The sequence below is a fragment of the Chamaea fasciata genome, unplaced genomic scaffold (assembly GCF_029207755.1).
Source record: "Chamaea fasciata isolate MVZ Bird 193981 ecotype frontalis unplaced genomic scaffold, bChaFas1.0.hap1 SCAF_5, whole genome shotgun sequence".
Classification (NCBI taxonomy): domain Eukaryota; kingdom Metazoa; phylum Chordata; class Aves; order Passeriformes; family Sylviidae; genus Chamaea; species Chamaea fasciata.
The window spans coordinates 55,469,129-55,494,664 of NW_027094090.1; the positions used below are offsets into that span (position 1 = coordinate 55,469,129).

The 25,536-nt window shown below is 44.0% G+C and overlaps 2 protein-coding genes across 3 annotated transcripts in view; both read right to left on the reverse strand.

Annotated features, from left to right (window-relative positions):
* Positions 1-1,438: 1,438 nt before the first annotated feature.
* On the reverse strand, positions 1,439-10,593 carry TIGAR (TP53 induced glycolysis regulatory phosphatase). Of its 2 annotated transcripts, none has more exons than XM_066183787.1 (6): positions 10,421-10,534; positions 9,032-9,069; positions 7,036-7,157; positions 4,384-4,461; positions 3,315-3,425; positions 1,439-2,894 (listed from the first exon to the last, which is right to left on the reverse strand). In XM_066183787.1, the coding sequence occupies exons 1-6, from the start codon at positions 10,450-10,452 to the stop codon at positions 2,436-2,438; spliced, it is 840 nt and encodes a 279-aa protein (XP_066039884.1). In that variant the 5' UTR covers positions 10,453-10,534; the 3' UTR covers positions 1,439-2,435. The 2 variants fall into 2 exon arrangements, with proteins under 2 accessions (XP_066039884.1, XP_066039885.1); XM_066183788.1 differs by having other exon boundaries at positions 2,806-2,894; positions 3,310-3,425; positions 10,421-10,593.
* A 5,495-nt stretch (positions 10,594-16,088) lies between these two features.
* The window catches only part of CCND2 (cyclin D2), a 31,228-nt gene continuing 21,780 nt past the window's right edge, over positions 16,089-25,536 (reverse strand). The window contains exon 5 of the mRNA XM_066183789.1: positions 16,089-20,474. Within this exon, the coding sequence (XP_066039886.1) occupies positions 20,319-20,474 (156 nt within the window). The 3' untranslated portion in view covers positions 16,089-20,318. The remainder of the gene's footprint in view (positions 20,475-25,536) is intronic.

Consider the following 25,536-nt stretch of genomic DNA (forward strand, 5'->3'; position numbering starts at 1 on the left):
ACCAAAAAGAGATTTAGTCTCAGTGGTGATGTAAAAACTTAAAAAGAGGAGTACTACACACAGACCTAAAGAAAACAGCTTTAAGAATTACCTTCAGAAGCTTCCAAAATTAGTGACTTTTTAATGCAGAGGGAACGTGATATCTGACATAACAAAGGAGAAATAACAAGTGCAACTATTTTTGGGCAGGCTATAAGCCCACCTAGGCTGGTGCCCTGTCTCCAGCAATGTCAAGAGCAGATACTGAGGAGAAAAAGTACATCTGGGCAACTGCAGGACACTCTCGACTGCCTGTACTCCCCTGGCCACTGGCAGATGTCTTTGCAGCATTTTAGTGTGTTTTGCCAAGTCTGAATTGGGAGATTCTGATGCATTTTCACTGAAAAATGTGACTTCATTAAGATAGGAGCTGTTTAGAAAACCTTAGTGGTTTCACCCTTTGGTATTTTTCCTTGTTAGGCACCATGGTACCATGGTACCATCTACTTGCTGTGTGAGAGTTACAAGAGGAACTTGGTAACAGTAAGTTAAAGAAAACAATCACACAGACAGGTTTCTTAGGCTGGATTTAAATTTTAACAACATATAAATACAAAAAAAGAAGGTAAAGCATATTATAGAGAAAGAGTCAAAAATTCCTCTGGGAATAGTTTGATCCAAGCAGTGGCAAAGCCCTTAACGAAGTAGTAGATGTTCTCCTAAGTCATGGCATTGTCAAAAAGAACAAAACATTAATTACCTCCTTGAGAGCAGGCGAGAAAGAAAAAGAAACCTTTTAAAGTGAGAAGCACTCCAATCACTAGTGTGTGTTGAAGTATCTGATGAAATGACAGACTTAGGGAGAAAAACGTGTCACATCTCCACTCACCCTCAGGTATTTTCAACTTCCTTAGTCTGGCTCCAGGAAGAATTGATGGAATGACTGGCAAAATTCAGGACGTGGCAGCTCCAGTGGAATTTCAGCGGTTTAAAGCACTGACAGGAGAATTCCCTGCTATGCAAGTGGCCTGCCTCAAATAAACTGGCGCTACCAGGGACAGGCAAACTCAGAGTGAACTCCTGCCCCGCTCTCCTACCATTAACTCTGTTAGAAGTCACAATGCAAGCTTTTCTATCCTCCTTGGCTGTGACCATCAGTTCAGTATTGAGGAGCCTTCTACGACGATGCATTTCACAAAGAGCTTGAGGAGTCCATGCGAAAGTCATATTCCCATTTTAGCTTCCTGTGAAGACTTATTTCCTTCAGTATATTGAGAAGGAATTATTTTATTACTGAAAAAGAGCTTTGGACACTCTTAAATAACATCAGCCCTAAGAGTCTTTTTCACAGTAAAAGACCAGGAAGGAAAAAAAAGAAAGTTACGTGATCTGAGCAAAGCTTCACAGGGTAATATTAAGAAAGATTTTTACCTCAAAAGAAATACAGATGAAATGGGAGTTCTATTCAGGAGCCTTTATTTTTTTTAACAGCCTTAAAATATGTAAATGAAAAAAATACGTGAATCTTATAAATAACATAAACCAGATAAGCTCACACTGTAACACCACAAACACCCCAGTGGGGAAAGAATGCAGTATTAACACCAACAATCACCTATCAATCAAGCTTGCCTCATTCTAGGCAAAAAATTCATAGAATAAGTGCATGACTGCAGCTGACAGAAGAATTCCAGTCAGGTACAACTCACCCCAGAGAGAAAGTTCCTTTTCCAGAAAAAAGGCCATTACTACGTGCACACGAGGTTCCTCATCCTGCTCACAGCTAAAAATAAATACTCTGTGTTTGTGTACAGTGCTCTTCAACAGAGATCTCGACAACCTGAACAATTTCTTAGGAAATACTCCTGGCGAGGTAGGTTTATCATCATTCCCACTTTACAAATGGAAAGGAGACTTGCCCAGAGTCTCAAGAGATATTCAGTGTCAGAGTCACATCCCCTGGCTCTGCACCAAACCTTTCCCACCTGGCAATGCTCCTTCCTAGGTTCTACTATTGCATTCAAGAATTTATTTTAAGACAACATGTATGTTTCATATTACAATATAGCATTTTGTAATAAAACAAGAATACAGTACAGCTCAGCTTTGAGGTACCACTCCTCTCCCCTCCCCAACCCCTTCACTTGGAGGTAACCAAAATAATTATGTAGTAATGCAAAGTTGTTTGAAATACGTGCTGTAGGAGCAGATATGCAAGTGAATGCAAGTGTTATGTTTCTGAGAACAGAGAATATTTGTTTTATTTTGCTACTGCCAACTTATACTGGGCACTAGGACCATGCAAATTGTGTTTTTTAAGACAGCAAGCAGTTGCATGTCTCCCTTTTTGCAGTTTAGTGGCAGCAATTCCAGTCAATCCCAGTCATGACTATAGATACTTTTCTCAAGCTTAGCAAAATTGTGATCTAATCCCACTTTCCCCCCAACAGAGACTCTTAAAACACTTTTGAAGCTACACATTCAGCTCCCACATCCACTAAGTGAGAGTCTTGGTTAAGACAGACACACGTGATTTTGGGTTTTAACACATTCCCATTTTCAAGTTTTATAATGAAATGACTCACTCCAGTATTGGGACTGACAGAAGACAGCTGGGACTTGGTTAAATTTTCTGGTAAGGTACAGTTGAGATCTGAAACAAAATAGCCAATCCAGTTCCTCATGTAGGCTCCATGACTCACCACCAAAATATTGGCATCTAATACCGTGGAAGATCCACCGCCCTCAGAGCTCGTCTCCACCTCACTGCAGTGGTTTGTCCAAGGGAAAACAAACTGTTCTCCAGATGTTCCTGAGCTCCTGCCTGGTGCACCAGGCTTTTCATGTTCCTTCTGCTCCAACTTAACAGCCAGCTGGCACAGGAACTCAAAAAAATCCCTCGCACGCTCTCTCACCTGCAGGGGAAGGCCGGAAAGGAACATCGTGAAGAACGAAGAGATTGTTGTAAAGCAAGCACAGATCTGGCCTTTCAGAAATCTGACACGTAACTACTTCAGTTAAAAGACAAGGATTTCTCACAGACAAAGCCAATATAAGTTCCTGACTGCTGTGCAAACTCCTCTGCCCTCCAGAGAGCAATTGCTATCATTCTCCTGTGAGACAGAGCTTCATGAGGAGTCAGTCTCAAAATCAATACTTTAGTTATAAAGAGATTCCCCACTTGGCAGCCACTGTTATCAGACCAAGCAGTATTTTTTAGCTTCGAGTATATCTCTGCTTGGGCTGAGCTCTCAGTGGGAAGCTCCCAATAGCTGCAATTGCAGTGATAAAAAAGCCTAGAAAGCAGGGCATAAATAAATAAATAAATACCATACTTCATCCAGTGTTTCTCCTCCAGAAGGTGTGAATGAAGGACACTGCTCTCCAGCGTCCTTTGCCATAGCCTTGAGGTCAGCCAAAGGCCTCCCTTCTGCAACACCGTATTTCTGTAAGGGAGAAAGGGCATTTGGCAGGATGTGTCAGCTCTCCTGTGCCCCTTCCAGAGGCTCCAAACAGCTCTTCACAGCTCTTTTTTCTGGGATTCCCAAGGCTTAGCTACTTTTTACATTTTATCCCAGTTTTGGGCGAGGAAATACCTTTATACATATCCTTTTAAACAGCAGATATACATGTACATACATACATACATACATACATACATACATATACATATATGCTCAGTAGACAAGTACACTCAGAGCAGCATCTCATTTAAAGCATGGACATTCAAAACGTGACCCTCAGCCTGACGTTTGCGAGGTTTTTTCTTCCACTGACACTCATCCCCAGCATACAAAATTCAAGTGTCTTTGTGACTGAGGTCACAGTGCAAGTGCTTCAGTACGCAGCCCTTCACATGAGGATAAACTCCATTTTCTTTTTTCTTGCAGAAAGGCTATAGAAAATTATTTTTCACATGTAAGAGACCAGTATTTTCTCTAAAGACCTGTGAAGTCTTTGTGACAGAGGATGGATCCATCTTCAATTGAGAATTTTGGAAAGAGACATTAAAAAAAGGAAACAAAACCACAGAAGACCCTTGCAATTAAAAGTAAATCACAATTTCCCTGGCTGATTTCAAGGGAAGAACTGGAATTGCTGAGAGAAAAACAATTCAAACAGGAAATGCTACAGTCATATGCTGCTCCTTAAACGCTAAATCTTACCTTATTTAAATCATTAAAGCATCATAGTTACAACACTCACCACTTAATTTTGGCTTTGCTTCACCATTGTGCAAACAATTTATCATCTCTGCTGTGAACAGTTCAGTTTCCAGTGATTAAAACCACATCAAATAGTGCTCTCACTGCTAAATCTACCATTCAATAAGCCAAGATACCCATCAGCAGGAAGTTACATTTTCAAATTGTTCAATATTTGATAAATTCTTTTGGCACTTACTCTCTCTCGCAGTCTTGCATCATACTTGATTTCCATATCTTTGCAAAACCTGTTTTTCCCTAGAATGGCAGCAGCAGTCTAAAAAGAGAATATACAGTCACATCAACTGCACAGAACATAGGTACACCACCTTACACCACCACAGCCAAGGTTGAATACCAGCAGCAGCATCCAACAACCCAAAACAACAAAATATAAAGTTTTTCAGCTAGCAGTCTGGCAGAATTGGATAGACAACCCAGGCCAGGCCATAAAAATAGAAAAGCTGCAATCTTCTGGCAGTTCAAAGTCCAGAACAGCTGAAGACACAGCACCCATGAGATGTAGGCAGCAGGGTTTACTGGGATAAGAGCCATGTCTTCTCTTGAGTAGAACACAGAGCAATCATATCCACACATTCTTTACATGTAGTAATGGGCCAGACTCACAGCTGTGTTCGCTGAAACTGCTGAGTTAATCCAACTGAAAAAACATCTGACACCTGTCTGGCTGCTACAGCCAATCCTTAGGGCTGGAAGGGACCTCTGGAGAGCACTCTGCCAAGGCAGGGTCCCCTGGAGCAGGTGACACAGGAGCATGTCCAGGTGGGTTTGGATTCTCTTCAGAGAGAGAGACTCCAGGCCCTCCCTGGGCAGCTGTTCCAGGGCTCTGCCACCGTCAGTGTACAGAAATTCTTCCACATGCTGAGGTGGAACTTTTTGTGTTTTGGTTTGTGTCCATGGCTCCTCAGCCTGTCCCTGGGTACCACTGAAAAGAGCCTGGCACCATCCTCTGACACCCCTTGGAGATACTTATATGCATTAATGAGATCCCCTCTCAGTCTCTCCTCATAAGAGAGATGCTCCAGACCCCTTATCACCTCTGTGGCCTCCACTGGGTCCTCTCTGGTAGCTCCTTGTCTTTCTTGGGAACCACAGGACGGCTGACCTGCTCCTGGTTCTTACATGCATCCAAAGGTGAAGGCTGCACTGGCTTCACAGACAGTTTGGGCTGTGCAAACCTTCACATCCAATCAATCTGACATTTAAAGAACTCATTTTAAAAATGCTCCTTGGATCCTGGCACAAACAAGCAGCCTTGTTGCACTACTGGCACATCTAATATATTGCTTAGGACAAATCTGGTCTCGGAACTTTAACCTTCTGTCAAAGAATAACACAGAAATAAAGATAGGGTTCAATCCACTTCCTTGTGCATATGCACAGCACAGTTATTTGTATGAATATATGCAGGAATTTCCTCTTTTGCATCAGAACTTGTACATTCCTCCCATACTCGAGCTGTGGAGTGACAGTGTAGTAACAGGCCCTTCACAGAACTGCAGCTGCCAAGACAGGAAGCTCCAACCACATGGAAACTTCAGCTTTACACATCTTTGGGAAAGCTTTCCCAACATCTGGACAGTCTGTCAAACAAATGGCAAAATACATTTCCCGTATGTAAAGGAAAAATTCAGATCTTTCACATTAGGAGAGTGCAATTCTGAAAGTGCTCCTCATGGAAAAGGCTGTCTCCAATACAAGAAAAAAAATCCCAAACCAATGCCCATAAGGCAGGCACACAGCACAGACAGTTTTATGGAAGTTAGAAAGCACTGTTCATGCTTTAAAATATCATCACTGCCATTCACACATGTAAAGGAAGTGACTCAGGCAGCTATTCTGCATTTTTAAAATATCCAACTATTGCACTCTTCCCTCCTTGTCTCTTTTGTTTTCTGCTTAAGTTGTGCTGCTACAGCAGCTTCTGGAATTGTGCTGCAAAACTGATGAGCAATGTTGATGGTTGGTATACGTTTCAAGGAGAAAACAGAAATTTATACTACATTTGGTTGATCTGATTTACAGCACAGCTTCACAGACTTTCAGAAGGACAACACAGCAAAAAGCAAGCAAACAAGAATGGCTTAGGAGTTTCAACCCCCTACATGTCTCTTGAAATCACAGAATTAGTACCAGAAGACAGAATTAAAGAAAGGGCCTCCACAGGAGAGATGACCTTCCTAGAACAGCTGATCTCTAACTTTAAAACTTTTGGTTCCCTAATTTTGAGTATTTCATATTCCTGCACACAAGATCATACGTAATCCCATGTAGTTATTTTTCCCCTTTATTTTATCTATATTGTGTATTTACTGCATCAAGGCAAGAGGTGTGACATGCCTGACAAAATCCAACATATCTGCATTTAATGATCCTTGTACTAATTTCACAGCAAAACTTGACCTTGCCTGCTTTGGTCTGCATCCCTCAGAAGAACACAACAGGCAACCACAGTGCCTGCGACAGCACCACAGTGTCACAGCTGATCTGGTTTGCTTCTTCAGAGAAAAACTAACTTCTGTCTGTGACACCTCAAAGTCCCCATTACTCCTTTAGCAAGAACAATGCCCATATAAAATAATGGCAAATCATGGAATCATGGACTGGTTTGGGTCAGAAGGGACCTTAGAGATCACTCAGTTCCAAACCCTGCCACGGACAGGAACACCTTCCACCACCCCAGGTTGCTCTGAGTCCCTTCTAACCTGACCCTGGACATTTCCGGAGATCCAGGGGCAGCTTTTGGCTCTGTCACTGCATTATTTTCGCATCACCAGCAGCAAATAAATGCCAGATTTGGAAGCCAGTTGTTGCCTCAAGCAGCACTTACCTGCTTTGCTCGAAGGAGGTCACTTGAAAAGACGTGGGTAAACTTCACATTACTGAGAAATGAACCAGCAGCATCTGCTTGCCTGAAACCAGTTGCAGAGAGTGGCTCATCCACTCCTTGACCTACAAAATAAAAAACCCCACAACATTAAGACATGCGAATTTTAGCCCATTCAGCAGCTGACCAGGCATGTCAGCAATAAAGAAACTGCCTAGTCATAAGAAAAATCTTTCTCCTTTAGTAAAGTCAATCATTAGGAAAAGTCACTGCTCTTCTAGTCTGCCCTAAACTCAAGTCACACAAATTTAATGATAAAAAGGAATAAAGTCTAGGAAGACAGAAGGATCATTATCAATGATAATTACATTAATCTATACCTTTGACAAATTTAAACATAAAACAGAGACCTACATTTAATAAATGTGACCATTTTTAGAAGGGTCACTGCTCGGGTTCCTGCAAGAGGTATCTCACAGCTGAAACCTCATAAACAGATTTGTTAAATGTAAATAAGAAAGAGGACAATACCACAAGAGGACAATACCACTGAGAGAATGAGATGCAAACACAATCTGTTGTGGTCTCTTCCTCTCCACCTCACACACTGACAGTAATGCTCACACAAGCTGGAGCAAATCCAGTTGGAAAGCAGTAAACCTCCCAAAAATTGTTTCCAGCCAAAAAGTCTGTGGGAATAATTGGTCACAGAGCTCTAGAACAGTGTTGAGAGAAGCAGCACTTTGGAAATCCAACCTGAGTTGAACAGGTGTGCTCCTGCTACAGCTCAGAGTCTGCAGGAGAACCCAGAGCTGTGGCAGAGTGACAAACGTGTAACAGATTGCTACATCCACACCTTTTACCCATTCTAGTTCTGTAGGAAGCTAGAGCAGAGAGAGTGAGATTCCCATCAGATTCAGAACAAAGCAAATAAACTATTTTCACCCAGAAAATGCACAATCCAACAGCAAAAGACAGGACACCAAAAGTCCAGAACCTGAGTTCTGAGCACCTCATCTGTAATTCATCGGAGATATCCGACCCCAGTGTGCTGGTGAAGGCCTTACACCTCTCAAAACAGAAGAGGCTTGCTCAAAAACAGAAGCTATGTTCTCTCTGCACTGGAGAGGAACACATTACATGGCATCTGACCCAAGGAGCTAGGAATTCAAAGGACATCATCAATATTTTTAAGCAAGTAAAGCAGGGGAATATTCTTTACTCATTTTATTATGAGCACAAATCCATGTTGCGAGACCTGTAAATGGCAATGTCACAGAGGGAGGAAAATCTGGAAGGACAATTCACAACATGAAGTACTGCAGAAAGCTCATTTATTCAAACTACAACCCCAGCCTTGATTTTCCTACAGCAGACATCCCAGGCAGCTCAGTGTGTTCAGTTCTGGGTGTACAAGCCAGCAGCCACTGAGGAAGTCTAGTTTCAAATGTGTCTAATCAAGACTGCCTTCCTAGAAAGAGCCAGGATTGAACAATTCAAGCATTTAAACAACCTTTACTTTTCATTCTCCCTTGCCCTACTGCAGATTTTTACTGCAAGTAACAGATTCCCTTCTTGAGGCAACAGCCTCCTTCACATCAGGATCTTTATCCATTCTTCTGCAGCTCCTTCTTCCAGAAGCCCTTTTCCCGAACTTCATATTACTGGGATTTAACACAGTGCTATGGAGTCCTTAACAAAAGCTGTTGCTACTATTTTATTTGATTATGTGCAACATATTTTTTCCCTGTGTAGAAAAAGGAACTCTTCTAACACTCCTGTTAAAACACAAAATGCATCAGCATCTGTTGATATTCTGTGGGGGGTGATTTAAAATCTTCTGTAACATTATGAAAGCCATGCCCTAACTTACACAAAGTCTCTGATGGTTTAAAAGATTATTGCTTAATAACATCTGAGCAGTTGGTGAGAGAATTTCACCATGAAATCCTAACTCTAGGACTTCCATCCTAACCAGCTAACAATAATTCTTACTAACCTTGCAGTATCTTCTCCTTGTTGTATCTTGTTTCTCCACTGAAAGAGATTGTAAACAACAACAAAAAAAATGAATTTGTTATAATTTTAGTGGATTTTCAAAAACATTGTTGTATTAAATACCAACAAGAGACAGCAGCACCTGAATGTAAAAAAAATGAGACACAGTGCCACACAAACTCTTTTCAAAACAATGCACACAAAGATTTTATAACAACAAAAAACAATTTTCAAATCAATTCCAATCATGCTGCCAGTTTTTATTGAGACGAAGCCATCTGGAATAAAAGTAGGACAAGTGATTTCTTAAATTTATCATCAATGCAGCACAATTTATCTGTAACAACTACACTTCCGTGCTGGAGAGAACAAAGCTGCAGGAAGACTCTGGAGCCCTCTTTTGACAAGCACGTGTTGGCAGCTGGTTCTCTGAACTTTACAGGCAACCAGTTCCAGAGATTATTAAGGGCAGCAGCAGAGCTGCACACCTGGAAGAAAAAGCGCCTAGGAAGTCAGAGCAGAAGAAATTGTAAGACACATGGAATGATCTGAGTTGGAAAAGACCTTGAAGATCATCCAGTGCCAACCCCCTGCCATGGGCAGGGACACCTGACGCTGTCCCAGCCCGCTCAGAGCCCCATCCAGCCTGGCCTTGAACACTTCCAAGGATGGGGCAGCTACAGCTTCTCTGGAAAACCTGTGCCAGAGCCTCAGCACTCTCACAGGTAACATTTTTTACCTGACAGCCAATCTAAACCTGCTCTCTGTCAGTGTGAAGCCATTCCCCCTTGTCCTGTCACTCCAGGCCCTTGTCAAGTCTCTCTCCATCTTTGAGGTCACCCCAAAGCCTTCTCCTCTCCAGGCTGAACAATCCCAACTCCCTCAGCCTTTCCTCCCAGCAGAGCTGCTCCATCCCTCTGATGCCCTTGGTGTCCCTGCTCTGGCCTGGCTCCAGCAGCTCCCTGTCCTTGCTGTGCTGGGCCCAGGGCTGGGTGCAGCCCTGCAGGGGGGTCTCAGCAGAGCGGGGCAGAGGGGCAGAATCCCCTCTCCCCTGCTGCCCGCGGGTCTAATAGTAAAGGGGAAAAAAAAGCTCAGCTTTCCTACAAATTGAAGTATTCTCCTAACAGCTGCAGGAAGCTGGAGCTACTTGGTTCAGCCAGCTACAAACCTCTGTCAACAGAGTGGGATAAAAAAATCACCTTAGGAATTCCACCCAAGTCACAGCCCACCAATTCTTTAACGTTTCACGGGAAAAATGCTCACACCACCATTCCTACCCTCGCCCAGCCTGAGAGCTTTTGCTCAGCTTCCCCCTCCCGCTGCCCGTGACCGAGGAGGGACGCGGCCCCCGGGACACCGCCACGGCCGGGGATGCGCGGGCGGTACTCACTGCCGCACGACCGTCAGCCCGAACCGAACCATGGCGCAGAGCAGCTCGGGTGAGCTCGGGTGAGCGCAGACGCGTGCAGGTGTGCCCAGATGTGCGCGCAGGTGAGCGCGGACGTGCCCAGCCGTGCGCAGGTGAGCGCAGGTGAGCGCACGTCCCACAGCCCGCACTGCGGCGCCGCGCGCCTCGCCGTGACGTCATGTCCCCGCCCCGCGTGCCGCTCTGGCGTCACCGGAGGCGGCTCCCGGCAGAAAAGGAGGATCAGGGAAGGGTGTATGGCTCCCTGGAGCTGCCTCTCTGATGGTAGGGGACAGCTGGCCCTCTCCCACGCCACAGGGGACAGGGAACGGCCTCGCGGGAGGCTCGGGTCGGACATCGGGGAGGAATTCTTCTCCCAAAGGGTTGAGCAGCATTCAGACAGGGCGGCGGGGGAGTCACCGGCCCTGGTGGCATTTAACCGCCCCGTGGTTGTGGCGCCTGGGGACAGGGTTCGGTGGTGGGCGTGGCAGCGTGAGGTTTACACCTGGACTTGTGCACACTAAATGATTCCGCATTCTCACTCTGCGATAGCAATCAGGAGGCTTTCACCTTAAAACTCTGGGTTTCGCAGCATCTCATGACGCTGGTGTTAAGGAAAGTTCCTGGTCTAAGCATCCCGGAGCCACTTTGAGTGACACTCGCAGCGCCTGAGCTGGGACTGAAGCCCCTTCCCAGCTGCATCCCCCACACTCACAGTCGGACTAGGTTTCCTTACTGGCTCAATTCCAGGTTTCCCTGACCAGAATCTCAGATGTCCAGATCTTTCAAATACTTCGATCAGGGTGCAACTACTAAATAACGAAACAACAGCCCGAGCTGGTGGCCTCCCAGGAAGGACGCAGCGCAAGGGAACTTTTACACCCTCACAGATGAAGGGTAGGAAAGTCTGGGTTTTCAGCTCCTGCAGTGTCTCTGAGCGTCCATCTCCTGCCTGGTACCACAGGGCCCTGTGCTGGGCGAAGGGCTGGCAATTCCCAGGCTCTTGTCTCAGCTGGGCTGCTCCAGAGCTCAGCCTGCGGCTCTACTGCTGCAGCACCCCGAGCTCCCTGCCCTGAGTGCATTCCTCCACACCGGGACCAGGGGACGGACAAGTTTGCCCCTTTGCAGAACACAGAATACTTGATGTTGTTCAGTCTGGTTACATCAGCTCACTTAACACTGATTGGCAGCAGCGCTTTGCTCCGAGTAATATCAATACATCGATATTTATGTATAGGTGGATAAAGGACATTACTCACAAGTCAGAAGTCTGGGCAGCGAAATCACACCCCGGAGTAAGCATCAGCAAAGGCAAGCCGATTCCAAGGAATAGTTTAAAGCAGCAGTATCCAAGGCAGAGCAGTGTGAAGTGTCAGCATCCATATCCAGCTGGGACCACACTGGTCTTGTCCTACAGAACCCACAGAATCATAGAATGTCCTGGCTTGGAAAGGACCTTAAAGATCATCCAGTTCCAACCCCCTGCCATGTGGGCAGGGACATCAACACTGTCCCAGGTTGCTCCAAGCCCTGTCCAACCTGGCCTTGGACACTTACAGGGACCAAGGGGCAGCCACAGCTTCTCTGGGCAACCTAGAAATTCCTGATGGTAAAATGGACAAAGTAACACAAGAAGTGATTGGGACTCATCCTTTTCACCACAGAAAGCTAAACTTTTATGGTTTACTTTTATGGCTTAATGTGAGTAACTAAAATATTAGTTGGTCAGCTGAGTGCATTCCCTTCAGGATTTCCCAACTGGATCAAATAAATGCTATCTAAAAATCTGAGAAATTCTTCTGGGTTGCCCAGAGGTCTGACCTCAGTTTGAAACTGGTTTGTGCTTTAACACCAGGCACATTCTGAATGAAGACTGAAACATAATTGGTTTCATTTGACAGCTGTTTGAAGCAGATGCAAAATTAAATATTTAATGCAACAGTTGTGTCAGTTTTGTTTCCTTTTTATCTTCCTTTAGCAGCATAGGGTTAACCTCAAATTTCTGCAGTGCCTCTCCTCCACAGATTTTGGAACTGATGTTTTCAAGAGGTGACACCAGACACAGTCTCACCTGTAAATGAGCCAGTGCCAACTGAATCAGCTCTGACCGATCTCTACTGTATCATTAAAAGAGCTGTGTTTTGCTGCAGTGATAAAACTCCAGCTGTGTCTCACACGTGGTTTCAAGGATCAAGTCTCAAATATGAGCCAACACTCTTCACATCTCTTCTCTTTTAAGTGCATGTTTTCATATGGGTCCTTTTGCAAAAGTGACAGCCCTTCAGGCAAAGTTTGGGAGAGAGACTTTGTCTGAAGTCACCCAGTTTGGCTTTGTGAGAAAACAGCTTGGAAAGCCTTTACCTTCTGATTTAGAGCCTTGTGGCTTAGCTACTAGATTAGGTTTCCCTTTTCAGTTGTCATTTGGGATCTGATCTTGCTCCTTGCGCTTGCAAATACAGCCATCAGAAACCTTGGCTGAATTTCTTCAGTTCTGTGCGATTGCACTTTCTCTGCCTGCGTAACACTCCTCTGAAGGATGTGCTGGCCTGAAGAGAGGCATAACCTTGGCAAATTCTACACACTGATTGTACTGCAGATAAGGCCTCAAATTGCGTCTGCTGGAGAACACAGTTCTTGGAATTTCATTCATGGCAAAGTGACTTAGGGAAGGTTTTTAATTGTTTTTAAACTGGTTCTCAGTGCGGTATACGGGCTGCCAGCAGAGCCAGCCCCTAGGCCGAACACCTTGCCTTCTGCCGGAGCTGTGGCTGCGGGCTGTGTGGCGGGGCCGGGCGCTCAGGTGAGCCGTGGGAGCCCCGGGGATGTTCCTTTCCCAGCGCGGGATTCCCGGGATCGTCCCGGGGCCCTGAGGGCCGTGCGCGGTGCGCGGGCGCCCCCTCGCGGCCCCTCCCCATCCCACAGCCCTGGCCTCTCCCTAAAGCACGGATCCATCCCATCCTTCGCCCCGGCGCTGCTGCACGCCGAGGACACTCACCCCCGCGGTTTAGGCACTGCTGTTGCAAAGCGTTAGGCCGTGGCCTAATACCTAAACCTGGGAGATTAAACATCACCATCAGCGCACGGCAGAAAGATCAATACTTCGTTGTGTCTAAGAAGCAGATCCAAAGTAACTGGAATAAAAGGCTTCTCGGAGAAGCAAACAAGTTGAATTTACAATCATGGAATCATAGATTATCCTGACTAGGAAGGGACCCGCAAGGATCATCCGGCCCAACTCCTGGCCCTGCACAGACAACCCAACAATCCCATCCTGTGCCTAGGAGTGTTGTCCAAATGCTTCTGGAGCTTTGGCAGCCTTGGGGCTGTTCAGTGCCCCAGCACCCTCTGGGGGAAAAGCCTCTTCTTACAAGCACCCTAACCCTCCCCTGACACAGCTCCAGCCGTTCCCTGGGTCCTGTCCCTGGTCACCACAGGGCAGAGATCAGGGCCTGCCCCTCCTCTTCCCCTCGTGAGGACGCTGCGGACTGGGATGAGTTCTCTCCTCAGAGAGAATGTGAGGAAGCTGGACAAACTGAGATAAATTTTTGAGTGTGCTGGATGACAATGCTGATTTCATCCCTCATCCTTCAGTTGGTTATGTCCCACTCACAGCTTTGTTCAAGTTCTGAAAACCCTCATCAGAAAGGTCAATCTATTGCTCTTCAGGGATGCTTGCGAGTCCTGTCAGATGAACCAGAGCTTTTGCTCTAAGGGTTCCTGAGTAATCTGAGGAGCCAAACACCACTGGTCTGACGACCTTTCCCTCTCTCCTTCACTGCTCTGGCCTAATTCTTCTTGCAGTTTCTGCATGTTGCATTTTCGAAGAGCTCAAAATAACAACCCAGTTTATTTTTAGAGAAAACTCAATAGCAAGATCAAGCTAGCACCACATCATTTCCACAGAAGGACAGGCATTTAAGGAGACAGACATTTTCCCTTTTATTGTTTTCTTCTTTGCATCAGCTCCTTTCCCTCTAGCAGGTTGCAGCAAATCTCAGTCTTTTTTCCTACCTCAGTGTAAACACCTCAGCTTTACTCACCTTAATTTGTAATTCTAACAGGTTTTGATTGAATGCCACTGCTGCTGAGGGATGCCTCAGCAGAGCACTGACCTGATGTTCTCTCTGGCAAGTGTCCTCACAGAGACTCCCACAAGTTTCAGTGTTGTCTTCTGGTTGCATCAGCAGGAACATCAGTTGCCCAGGTGGAATGCAAATCACCTTTGAGAACCCTTTTAAATAGAATCACAATCACAGAAGCACAGGATGGGTCAGGTTGGAAGAGACCACAGTGGGGCATCTGGTACAGTCTCCCTGCTCCAGCAGGGCATCCCAAAGCACAGGGCACAGGATTGTGTCCAGACAGCTCTGGAATATCCCCAGCGAGGGAGATTCCACATCCTCTCCAGACAATCTGTTCAGGGCTTGGTCACTGTGCAGTTCCAGTCCCTCACAGGCTCCAAGCTGAGCCTACTAAATGCCAGAAATTGCTGGCCATGTTGTTCAGTGGTGGTCAGAGAAAACCTTGGACTTGTGATGTTTTAGAATCTCTACCTCTGGTGCAGATAAGCTGGGAAATGTGAGACTCACAAGACATTTGGCAGGGAAGTCTTCAGAGACTTTCCCTAAAACCACAGGTCCAAAGATTGTGTGATTATGGCTAGAAAGATCTCTATCTCCTGATCCCCAGCCTCCTGATTTAATACCTATTTTCTATTCATTTTTCATTCATTCATATTCATTCCATAATTTGTATTTCCACCCATGATTTTTTCTATTTGCTTCTGTTTATTTTTCCTCATGTTTCTTCATTTTAGCAACATTTGTTTTTTCCTTTTGAATTTTTTTCCTTCTCCCTGTTAATTTTATCTCGAAGTTTGTCTTTTGGGGGGTTTTTACTTTCATTCATCTTTGGGTTTTGCAGTGTAAGTCACTTTATGATGATGTTTCCTCAGTATGTCTGCTCAAATGCCACATTCTTCAGGGTCTCTTTGCTCTCCCCAGGTGTGAAAAAGGGCTGCTACTGGATGGCAGTGGAGGAGAGGTCAGGCCAAACACACCACACAGGAGCTTGGTCACTTCACAGCAGGCATCTACAAGCAGATGTTGGAGAGGGAGAAGTTGAGCATCCTGCCCTCTTGGCCACAGGCTGAGGAAGCAGACTCCGGACAATGGACTCATTTCTTCCCACTGGCCTCACCACAAATCCCACTCCTTTTACTCACGGTTTCCCCAGGTTTATAGAAAGAAAAACAATCTGATTATTGCAGTCACGTTCCAGTGCAACAAACAACTGAGTGGAGATTTAAATCGTATTTCAATTAATTGCAAAAATGTGCACTCCATGTGGCTTTTCACCAGCTCAATTTGATTACCACAAAATATTTTGATTCTGCAATTTACCACTTTTTAGGACTTTGTTCTCCTTGAATGTCACAGGATTACATGCCAGAATTTGCCTATTACATGCCAGTGGGAAGGCAGCTACATTTTAGAGGCAGGCTCATTCTGTGACTGCAGCCTTCATTTTATATACCTGCTAACACCACCTGTTCACATCAGAGACTTTAGAATCACATCCCACCAAGGAAACACCACCATGGAGTGAGCGATACAACCGAGTTCACTAACGGAATAAAAGCAAGGCAAGTAAATTTAGGTCAAGGTGAGTTTATTGTCCATACAGCATACCTAATCCCGCCAAAACACTTTTCTTAGAACCATCTTTAAACTAGTCAAAACAATAGGTTATTAATAAAAATGACAACACTGAACAAAGACCTTTTAAAAGGCAATCAAGACTACACCGTATCAGAGTCTTATCCATCAAAAACAACCTCGTGTACTTTCTAAATACTTTTGTTTACACTGATGTCTACTACCACACTTTCTAGCATCCCCTGACCACATAAACATCCACACCTCTTAAAGAGCACATTTGTGAGAGAATAACGTTGACTTGATATGGCATCACACTCAATAAAGCAAAAAAACCAAAAAAAACCAAAACAAAAACAAAAACAAAAACAAAAAAACCAAAACAACCAAAAAAAAACCAAAATAAAACCCAAAAAAAGTTTGAGAACAGAAACTGTGCAACCGAGAGTGATTTCTGAGGTACATGAGAACATGGTAATAAACATAGTGGAAAAAATCCAGTGGCCAGGTGGTTTGCTGAGTAATTAGGCGTTATCAGATTACTCAAGCATAAATCATCGACATCGACATGGGATTAATCGTTCTTTTTCTCTTTCATAAGCATGTTGGAAATACAAATAAATACATTACGAGGTGCTCCTACACTACACTACAGTAACAGGAAGGAGGAGAAGATCATCAAAGTACCATCAATGGGAAGGTGAGAGAGAAACGCTTTTAGCAACTGTATCAATTCTTTGGCATTTGGGAAGGCAGAATCAGCAACACATTTGCTATTCTTTTTTTAATCAATCAGTTGGGAGGTTGATGATTTCTGCAATTCGGGGGGGGAAAAATCTCACACCTCATTTGCAGTAACAACACACTTTAACATCTGTTGAAAGAGAGTATTAGGCAGTCATTTTATTCTGAAAGCTACTGTGAAAGCGCTCAAGTTGTAGGGTTTGCAGCCTTCATAAAGGACGCTGTAACCAGAGGGTTGGCACTGGCTGAGCATGTCACTGCAGCCAAGGACATTCCTCAACCTAGTGGGGACACACACAGACCCACCAGGACCCCACGGAGGACTGGGAATGCTGAATGGTGCTGCCCCTTCCAGCTTGCCCTCACCCTGCCGTAGAGGAGCCAACCACAGAGGTGGCCCTCAGCCCCTGCCCCTTCAGTTCTGCAGGAGGGGTGACACTTTGGGATCAGCCCTGTGTTCCACAGTAGGCATCACCCCAGTGATCCACGGCAGGGATCATCCCTATGATCCTATGGCCACTGTGGGACCAGGGTGTGCAGGAGGTTGGACGAAGAGCAGGGGCAGGCACCCTAAACACAGTTCCTGCCTACACCTGGCCTAGGGCACAGAGCAAACCATGATGGACATGGTGTCAGGGCTCAGAGAGGTCACCCCACCACCAGGACCCTCTGCCACAGCTCTCCAGGAAGCCATGGGGCAGGGCTGCCAAGAAATGATCTGATCTGTGTGTGGCTCTGCAGTCTGGCTTCAACATCAGCTACTTTTTTCCTCCAGGACAGAGACACTGCCGCAGAATTCCGGGTGCTCCCAATGAAGAACGTCGAGGCGGGAAGCCAGGCCAAGGCTGTGCCCAGCAGCAGCTTTGGGGAGGACAGACCTGCTCACCAGTGGAGAGTCAATGCATTTTTTCCACTATGAAAAGTATACCAGAGACCAAAAAGGAGCCAGTGCCCCGCCTCAGCTGCTTGCAACCTCTCCCCCGGTGGGCCCCGGGGCAACCAAACTGTCACTGTGTGAGGTATTGTGAAAATGGGAACCATTTCCTGTCCAGCAAACCTGAGGTAAGTATACCGTCTTTGCAGGATGTGATCAGGAAGGAAGGAGATAAGAAAAAAAAAAAAAAAAAAGGAAGAAGTAAGAAGGAAAAAATAAAATAAAATTTTAAAAAAAATCATGAACATGCTATTAGGGGAAAAAAAACCTGTACAGGGCATTTCCAGTAAATCAAAGAACTCATCATATCTCCACTTAACCATCTACTTCAGGATTTGAAATTTAAGCAGTAAAATAATATATTATAAAAATGTTTATAAAATAGCAGCACACTCAGTGAAACAATACAGCTAAGTACTGTTAATGTGAATAAGAATGAAACAAATCATAGCTTCTTAGCAGCGCAAAAAAAAAAAAACCAACCCGAAACCAAAAAACCCCCCAAAACCAAAAAAATAACAAAACCCTAGAATCTTACTCCATTTTCTACCCTCATCTAGCCAAATAGGCTGAGTCCATACATATAATATTCTTCCAAGTAGCATGTTCTTTCTGGATTTTCGTGTTAAAAATGCAAACATTAACATTTCAACCAACAGCTTCATACTGGATATCTGCAAACTGTTAATACAATTGTGCAAAAAAAAAAAAAAAAACCCAAAACAACAAAAAACAAAAAAAACAAACCCAAAAAATCCCCCAAAACAAACAAAAAAACCCCCCACAAAAAACTCCCACCAAAACAAAAAACCCCAAAAACTACAACAAAAAACCCCCCCAAACAAAACAAAAAACCCAAAAGTTGCTCCAACTCCTTTGCCATCTAAATGCCTCTTCATTACAGGTGGAGCAGGAAAATAAATTCAAGTACACTGAACACACCTTTGTAATACAACTCCACGTTGCGCACCTCGATGTTTACCACCATGGCTGTTGCACCAGCAATTTTCTTTCCTTGTCCATAGATAAACACATGGGTGGTATTAAGATCCTTCTGTGACACTGAACAATACAGATGGTCAGGCTTTTATCCGGAATGTCATGACAGGAATGTCATCTGAAGCGGGTGTTGGTATTTCCAGCAACACCGCAGCTAGGCGAGTACACCAGATACTGGAAAATATTGACTATAAAAAGCTATACAAAGCCTTGCTTTTGTGACTTCTTTTTTTTTTTTCTTTTTTCCTTTATTTTTCTCTTTTTTTTGTTTGTTTTTTTGTTTTGTTTTTGTTTCTCTTTCCTCGGCAAAATTGTCATAAACCATCTCATTTAATCCCTTAGGAAGAATTTTCAAAGTGCTTTTCGAATGAAATGGTTTACAAAAACGCTCACTGTGGATCAATAAAGTTAATGAAATGCTGAAAAAGTGTGCGGGGGGAGTGGGGGGAAAGAGAGACGAGGGAGCAAACCAAACCTCATCTTCTTTAACACAGTGAGGGGCTATTACTAGGGAAGATGTACAGAGCATCATTTAAATGTCTTTGTGGCCAAGCTAAGAAGCTGCCAGAAGTTAACATGGACGTGAAGCATTTGCACTGTAAAGGAGTATAATGCTATCCCTAGATGATCCACCACATCTTGCAATCCAAAGGTTGAAGGTGGTCTGCCCAGCCAACAGGTTGGGATCAATGCGTGCATTCCCCCCACTGACCATGAACGCTTGGGAACTTTGGCTCGGCCCACGGCTGGGTAAAGGGAATTGCTCTCATGCCAAAGATGCTGCTGTGTTTAGAATGAACCATTTCAGAAGGAAAAGTAGATGAAAAGTCAAAAGGGGCAGAGGGGAAGCTGGGAAAAAAAAAAAAAAAAAAAAAAAGAAAAATAAATCAACTAAAAAAAAAAAGCCCAAAAGACACCTGCTCTTCTGGCTGGTAAAATAAAGCATCTTCTTTCTTAGGTAGCAGCTACCACAGACAGCAAGAGTAAACAAAACTAACATACAGAGATCCAACAAACACTTCTGACTAATAACAGAGGTGACAGATCAGCAAATCTCTTCTGCATTCAAAATGGTTCAATTGCTTCAGGGATCTTTTCCCACTTTGCCCTAAACCCCTTATTCTATTGCTTTGCAATCTAGTCAAGCCATAAAATCGCACACACGATTCCTTTCTTAAATCTAAAAAAGGGGTGTATGCACTAGTTCATAATACACAGACAAGTATACTCTACTTTGTTCCCACAAATGCAGGCTTACATTGAACTAGCTACTTTGTATGCTTTTATAAGCATTTAATATCACTGATACATAATCAAATAGCAATTACCAAATATATTGTGGGATTCCCTTCTGTAGAACATCACAGGCACCAAATGCTTTTTTTTTTTCATTATTCAGTTTTTGTACTTTTTTTTTTTGTTTTTCTTTATACCTAAAAGAGCTTTAAATATGTTCTATGTGGGAGCAGATTAAAAAAAAATCACTCTAAAAATAATAACAAAAATAAAGGGTCTGGGGGAGCAAGCGTGACTTTGTGTGCCGATGTCCTCACAGGTTGATGTCTCTCACATCTGTGGGAGTGCTGGCCTGGTCCAGTTCATCCACTGTCTTGGAGGGGTTGCTCTGCTGCTGCTGCTGCCGCACTTGCTGCAGGCTGTTCACAAGCACCGCCTCGATCTGTTCCTGACAAGCTTTAAGGCAGTCCTAGAGAAAAGAAAGCAAATTTGCCTATTAGTAAAGATAAAGGTGGTTATTTTTTCCTTACTGAGCCAGCAGAAGTTGGAAGTGCATTGGTCAGGTATTTCCAAGAAGTGCCTGCTCTGACACGAATCAACCTTGAATTCTGAGAGGTAACTGCTCTGTACAAACTCCCTGGGTTAAACACTGTTCATGCTGTATTGATTAGGCCCTAAATCTTAATATTTTACTGGTATTTGATCAACAGGTTGCCCTGAGAAGCTGTGGCTGCCCCATCCCTGGCAGTGTTCAAGGTCAGGTTGGATGGGGCTCTGAGCAACCTGGGATAGTGGCAGGTGTCCCTGCCCATGGCAGAGGGTGGCACTGGATAGGCTTTGATGTCCCTTCCAACCCAACCTATTCCATGACTCTATGATTATGTGATTTATGTGGTTCTTGAGCAGCAACCTAAGTATTACAGAGAAATAATTTTTCACTCTCCTATGCAGGGTTAAGCCACATAAGTTGGTCTTCTCTAAAGAAAAAAGTTGCAATTTTATTCTGAAATAACCTCCATGTGGTGTACCAAGGTCACACAGACATACGCACTTTATACAAAGCAAGCTGATGGGAAATTGGAGAAGTTTTGAGGTCTCTGAACAAGCATGGTGCTCTGGGGCTGAGTTTTATCTGTCACACATTTGGGTCCTCCAGGCAGAGGCAAAAAGGTCAGTTCATCTGAAAATTCACACAAGAGAAAATTCACACAAGCTCCAAACGTGCAGCTGCATTACTGAACTGCAGAATCATTTAGGTTGGAAAAGACCTCTGAGATCATCAAGTCCAACCTTTGAGCAAACACCACCTTGACAACCAGACACTGAATGCCATGTCCAATCATTTTCTGAACATACAACCAGTTCCCAGGGACCACTGCATTACAAACTACAGAACGTTCAGAGAAACAGCAGGGTACAGTACAGCAACATAAATACGGGAGCCTGTCCATCAGGAGTCCCACAATTAACATGAAGTATAAATACAGAAATAAATGCAAAGGATTCACTGCATTTAAACCAGACACAGCGATGAAGAAGATGACTATTAAAATACTTACAGGATGTTCCACACTCTTGATAATATGCTGGAAGACCAAATAATGTGGTTTTTTAACCAGAAAAGAAAGTGAGAGAAAACCTTGACAAACCCTGAGTTATAGGAGAAACCTAAAACCCAAGCTGTGACTGTATGAACACAATGCCAGCCATGTTCAGTGTGCTGGCACTGGGAGTATCAATCCAGCACTGTGCAGGGGGACAAGTGGTGCTACAGAAATGGCATTTTCTAAAGGCAGCCCTGAGGAATCCTTCTGGAAAAGGCACTAATACTGTAAACCTCCTGCGGCCTCAGCCTGCCCAAGAGCTGGGTCTCTCTCTCCAGGAGTCTTCAGGGAATAGAGCAACACAGGTTTTGGTAGGAGGATTTCAACAGCACAGTGCTTTAACCAGAGCCCCCACAGCATCTGGCAGGGATGATGAGACCGAGCATCACCATTCCCACTGTCAGGCAGGGGAGCTGGAGAACAGAGCTGGACAGTGACCTCCACAGGGTTCCACAGGCACCTGTGAACCTACTATGGGATGTGACTACAACACTAAGGAGCTGGGCCCTGACCAACACACCCCCTTTTCTACACAGTACCTGGTTATGGGGGGAGAGTTTGAAATATTCATGTGAGGAGGACTGATTTGCCATCCCAGCCTGACTGGGAAAAACACATCCAGTGAACAGGAGCTGTACGCTGGCAATGCTGACATTTGTGATGGGCACAATTAGCTCCAGTGCGTAATGAACACCCATTTTTCTTGGCTACCAGCCAGCAGCTGCTGGCTGCAAAATCCTGTCCTCAGATAAAGGAAAATCCCTCATTATCAGCTAGGGAGGGCTTTAGGTCCATTGTAAGCATTCACCTGTGTGTAAGAGGGCAATGACAACAAATCACTGTGTGGGTCAAGGCATTTTTAAGCATGGGGGCACCAGTTTGGAGACTTTTGTAACAAACGACACTCGTAATGTGGTTTTTTTGGGTATAAGAACCTCTTCTTTTAAAGCACAGTTTCAAAGTACTGTGTTCTTCTGAAAACAAGCCAGATTTTTTTTTAAGCAGCTTCAGTCTGAAAAGCTTAATGAGGCAATTTCCTTGCAGGCAGGCTTGGGGAAGGAAGGGTGGTGACATGCAGAACATGAGGCTGGAGCATTTGGAGTCAGCTTTGTCTGTTCCTAAACACACTCATGTTATGATCATTTACACCATCCCTGTACAAACTTCTGATGGGCAGCGTGATGATTCATTTCAGGTATGAAGAGGCTGGAATCTCCAGGTAACTCTATAGAGAAATGGGTCATTTCTGGTGTCTTCATTTTGTACATATAATCTATAAAGTGGCCTCAACTGGAATTGTCACATGGATTTTATTCCATATGGGAATCCACAGGCCACCATGTATTACTTCTCCTGTCTACACTTAGGTTTTCAACTTAAAACCACTGAATTCTTTAAAACAAAGAAACCTACAGCAAAAATGACCACCACACTGCATTCATCATGAAATAGTTTTCCAAAAAAGTGTTGCTATTTGCATACCAAAGCCCCTTGGATGTTAAATCTCTCAGGTGAAAGGAAAAAAACCCCCCTAATTTAGAGTATCTTATCAGCTCAGCTGTCACAGTATGATAAGGTAAGTGGCTTTATTGTATAGATGAGGGCATCACTGGAACTTTCTGTCAATCCAAAATTAAGGGACACGATAACAAAAAACTACTAAAGACCCATCAGGATGAACAGCCTGGCCTTCCCATGACAGTATTTTTAACCCCTCCAAGTTTCATGAGGATTTGCTGCATGTGCACATATTTTACTGGTGGACTTTCGTTTTGCAAGCTCTAGATGGCTCTGACAACAGAGAATTAAGATTTAAGAACATATCAAAGAAAAAACCCATGAATTACATTATTTTCAACAAATCTTCCTTGAAAGAATACTATAATGGACTGCAGTATGACCCCCGACTTTGCAATACAAGGGCTATGCCATTCCTTCAGAACACTGCAGGGTTTGCCTTTGTTGTTTTTATAAAAAACTTTTAAAAGTGTGTATCACATGGATCAACTTCCCCATTCTTCTATATGGTCTAGTAGTTTTAATGATTAAAATAGTTCTGGTACTTTCCATTCCATAGTTTTATTTTTACTTCAGAATGTACAGAACTAAAAAGGCAATTAACTTTGGGGTTTCTTTTTTTTTTTCATTCTGAAACTCTTTCATCCCTAGGTGATTTTACTAGTACACTTGAAATGCATTTGAAGGAAAAGAAAAGCTTTCCTGTGTGTGATGAGGGGCAGCCTCCTGGCCACGGTGGAAAGGCTGGCAGTGAAAATAACTGGGAGGAGGAATCAGCAGCTCTATGGCATGAGCTACTTACTGAAGTCAATAATCATTGAAGGTTTCAATTTCCATTCATGACAATCTTGAAAGAAAGCACTAGCCCTAGGGAAAATCCTGGAGAATATTACACATAATTCACTTTCTTGAACTTTTCAACACTTCTGTGGTATACTCATGTCCTATACTGGCCCCCAGCTTCCAGCTTTAAACTGGCTTTTATGGTTCACTGGCAAGCTAATGAGGGAAGGCCTCCCACTCAACCCAACTCAACTCAACCAACAGGCTCTTGCTTTGCACTGCCCAAAATCCCAAAGCTGGGAATGCTAAAAAAGCCTTCTGGAATTTGTGTGTTAGAGGGTGGTTAGTTTTCCACATATATATTAATTACTTCACAACTAAGTGTTAAGGCCCCCAAGCTCTTCCTCTTTCTTAAAACTAATTTCAAAAGGGAAATCAGAAAAGGGTATTTTTTAGGTGCGGGATCTGGTTTGATAAATGCAAAGGATGCTGGAGATACCCAAAATTATAGTACTGTTCACTGGTCATGTATGCGTTGCTTGGAGAATCTAAGAAAGCAGCAATCAGACATGCATTAAAGAGTTGGGATTTACATAAATTCCAGCGTGGAACATGTCATCTGTACTCCTACACACAAAAGCCGGCTGGATTCCTCCACTGGTTCACATTTAAGCCCCAATTCAGACCTCTCCAAAGCACATGCTTCATTGTTGACATAAACAGGGATTCCTTCCCAAAGTGGGGCCTTTGTGTGCCGAGCACTGGCCTTTACCTCACTGACCTTCTCCAAAGCAAGAGCCTGGAAAGCTGCTGTGGGAATATCTTATCCATTTACTGTATTTACAGTGATCTCACATCTAATGGATGCAGTTAAAAAACAGAAATATTTTCCCTCCTGAATGCATGTTTTTGCTACTGTGACAAAGAGCATCAATTCACAGCAAAGTGTCTAATGCCTCTTTTTCTATCTGGAAGTATAGAAAACACTGATTTGCTGTTCCAAAGGACACTCCGTGTGGACTAACAAGGACATCTCATTCAAAAAAACAAAACAAAAAATCGCAAAAAACTTAATTTGTGTCAGAGATCCTCCACTAACTGTATCCACGTTATTGCAATAATGCAATAAATAAGGTGACTAACATTAAGAATCTGAAATACAGGGCATTTTTCTCTGCCATTTTTTGGTCTTTTCAGCAGTTTCAACAGCGTCCTTTCTAGATTCAGTTCCACTGTTTGCTTCACCACTCAGTTTTCTGTTTTCCTGTTGCTGCTGTGGGTATTTCTCATTGCAAACAGGAGAGAACAATGTTTTCAGAACAGGGAAAAGAGAAAATAAAGCCAACACACCAGCAGGGCAATGCAGGGGCAGATGCCATGATACTCCTTGCTCAGTGTGACTTGGGATTTCCGGTAATCTCTACCAGGTAATAATACTTTGAAGACATAAAAAGGTGAAAAGGTGTGGGATTCATGCCGCTGTAACAAACACCCTGAGCGTTTAGTGGAAAAGGGGGTTTCCAAAACGCTGGGAGGACCTGCCTGCATTCCAAAGAGCTGCAGGAGCCGAGCAGGGATTCCCTGCTGGAGCGGCGGATCCATGGGAGCCGTTCCTCGGGGGCCCGG

Coding starts and splice junctions, on each gene's coding strand:
- TIGAR (XM_066183787.1), bottom strand. CDS start 10,452: ATGGTTCGGTTCGGGCTGACGGTCGTGCGGCA. Junction 9,070..10,420: donor GGGCTGACGGTCGTGCGGCA/GTGAGTACCGCC, acceptor AATCTCTTTCAG/TGGAGAAACAAGATACAACA. Junction 2,895..3,314: donor GAGGAGAAACACTGGATGAA/GTATGGTATTTA, acceptor CTTCCCCTGCAG/GTGAGAGAGCGTGCGAGGGA.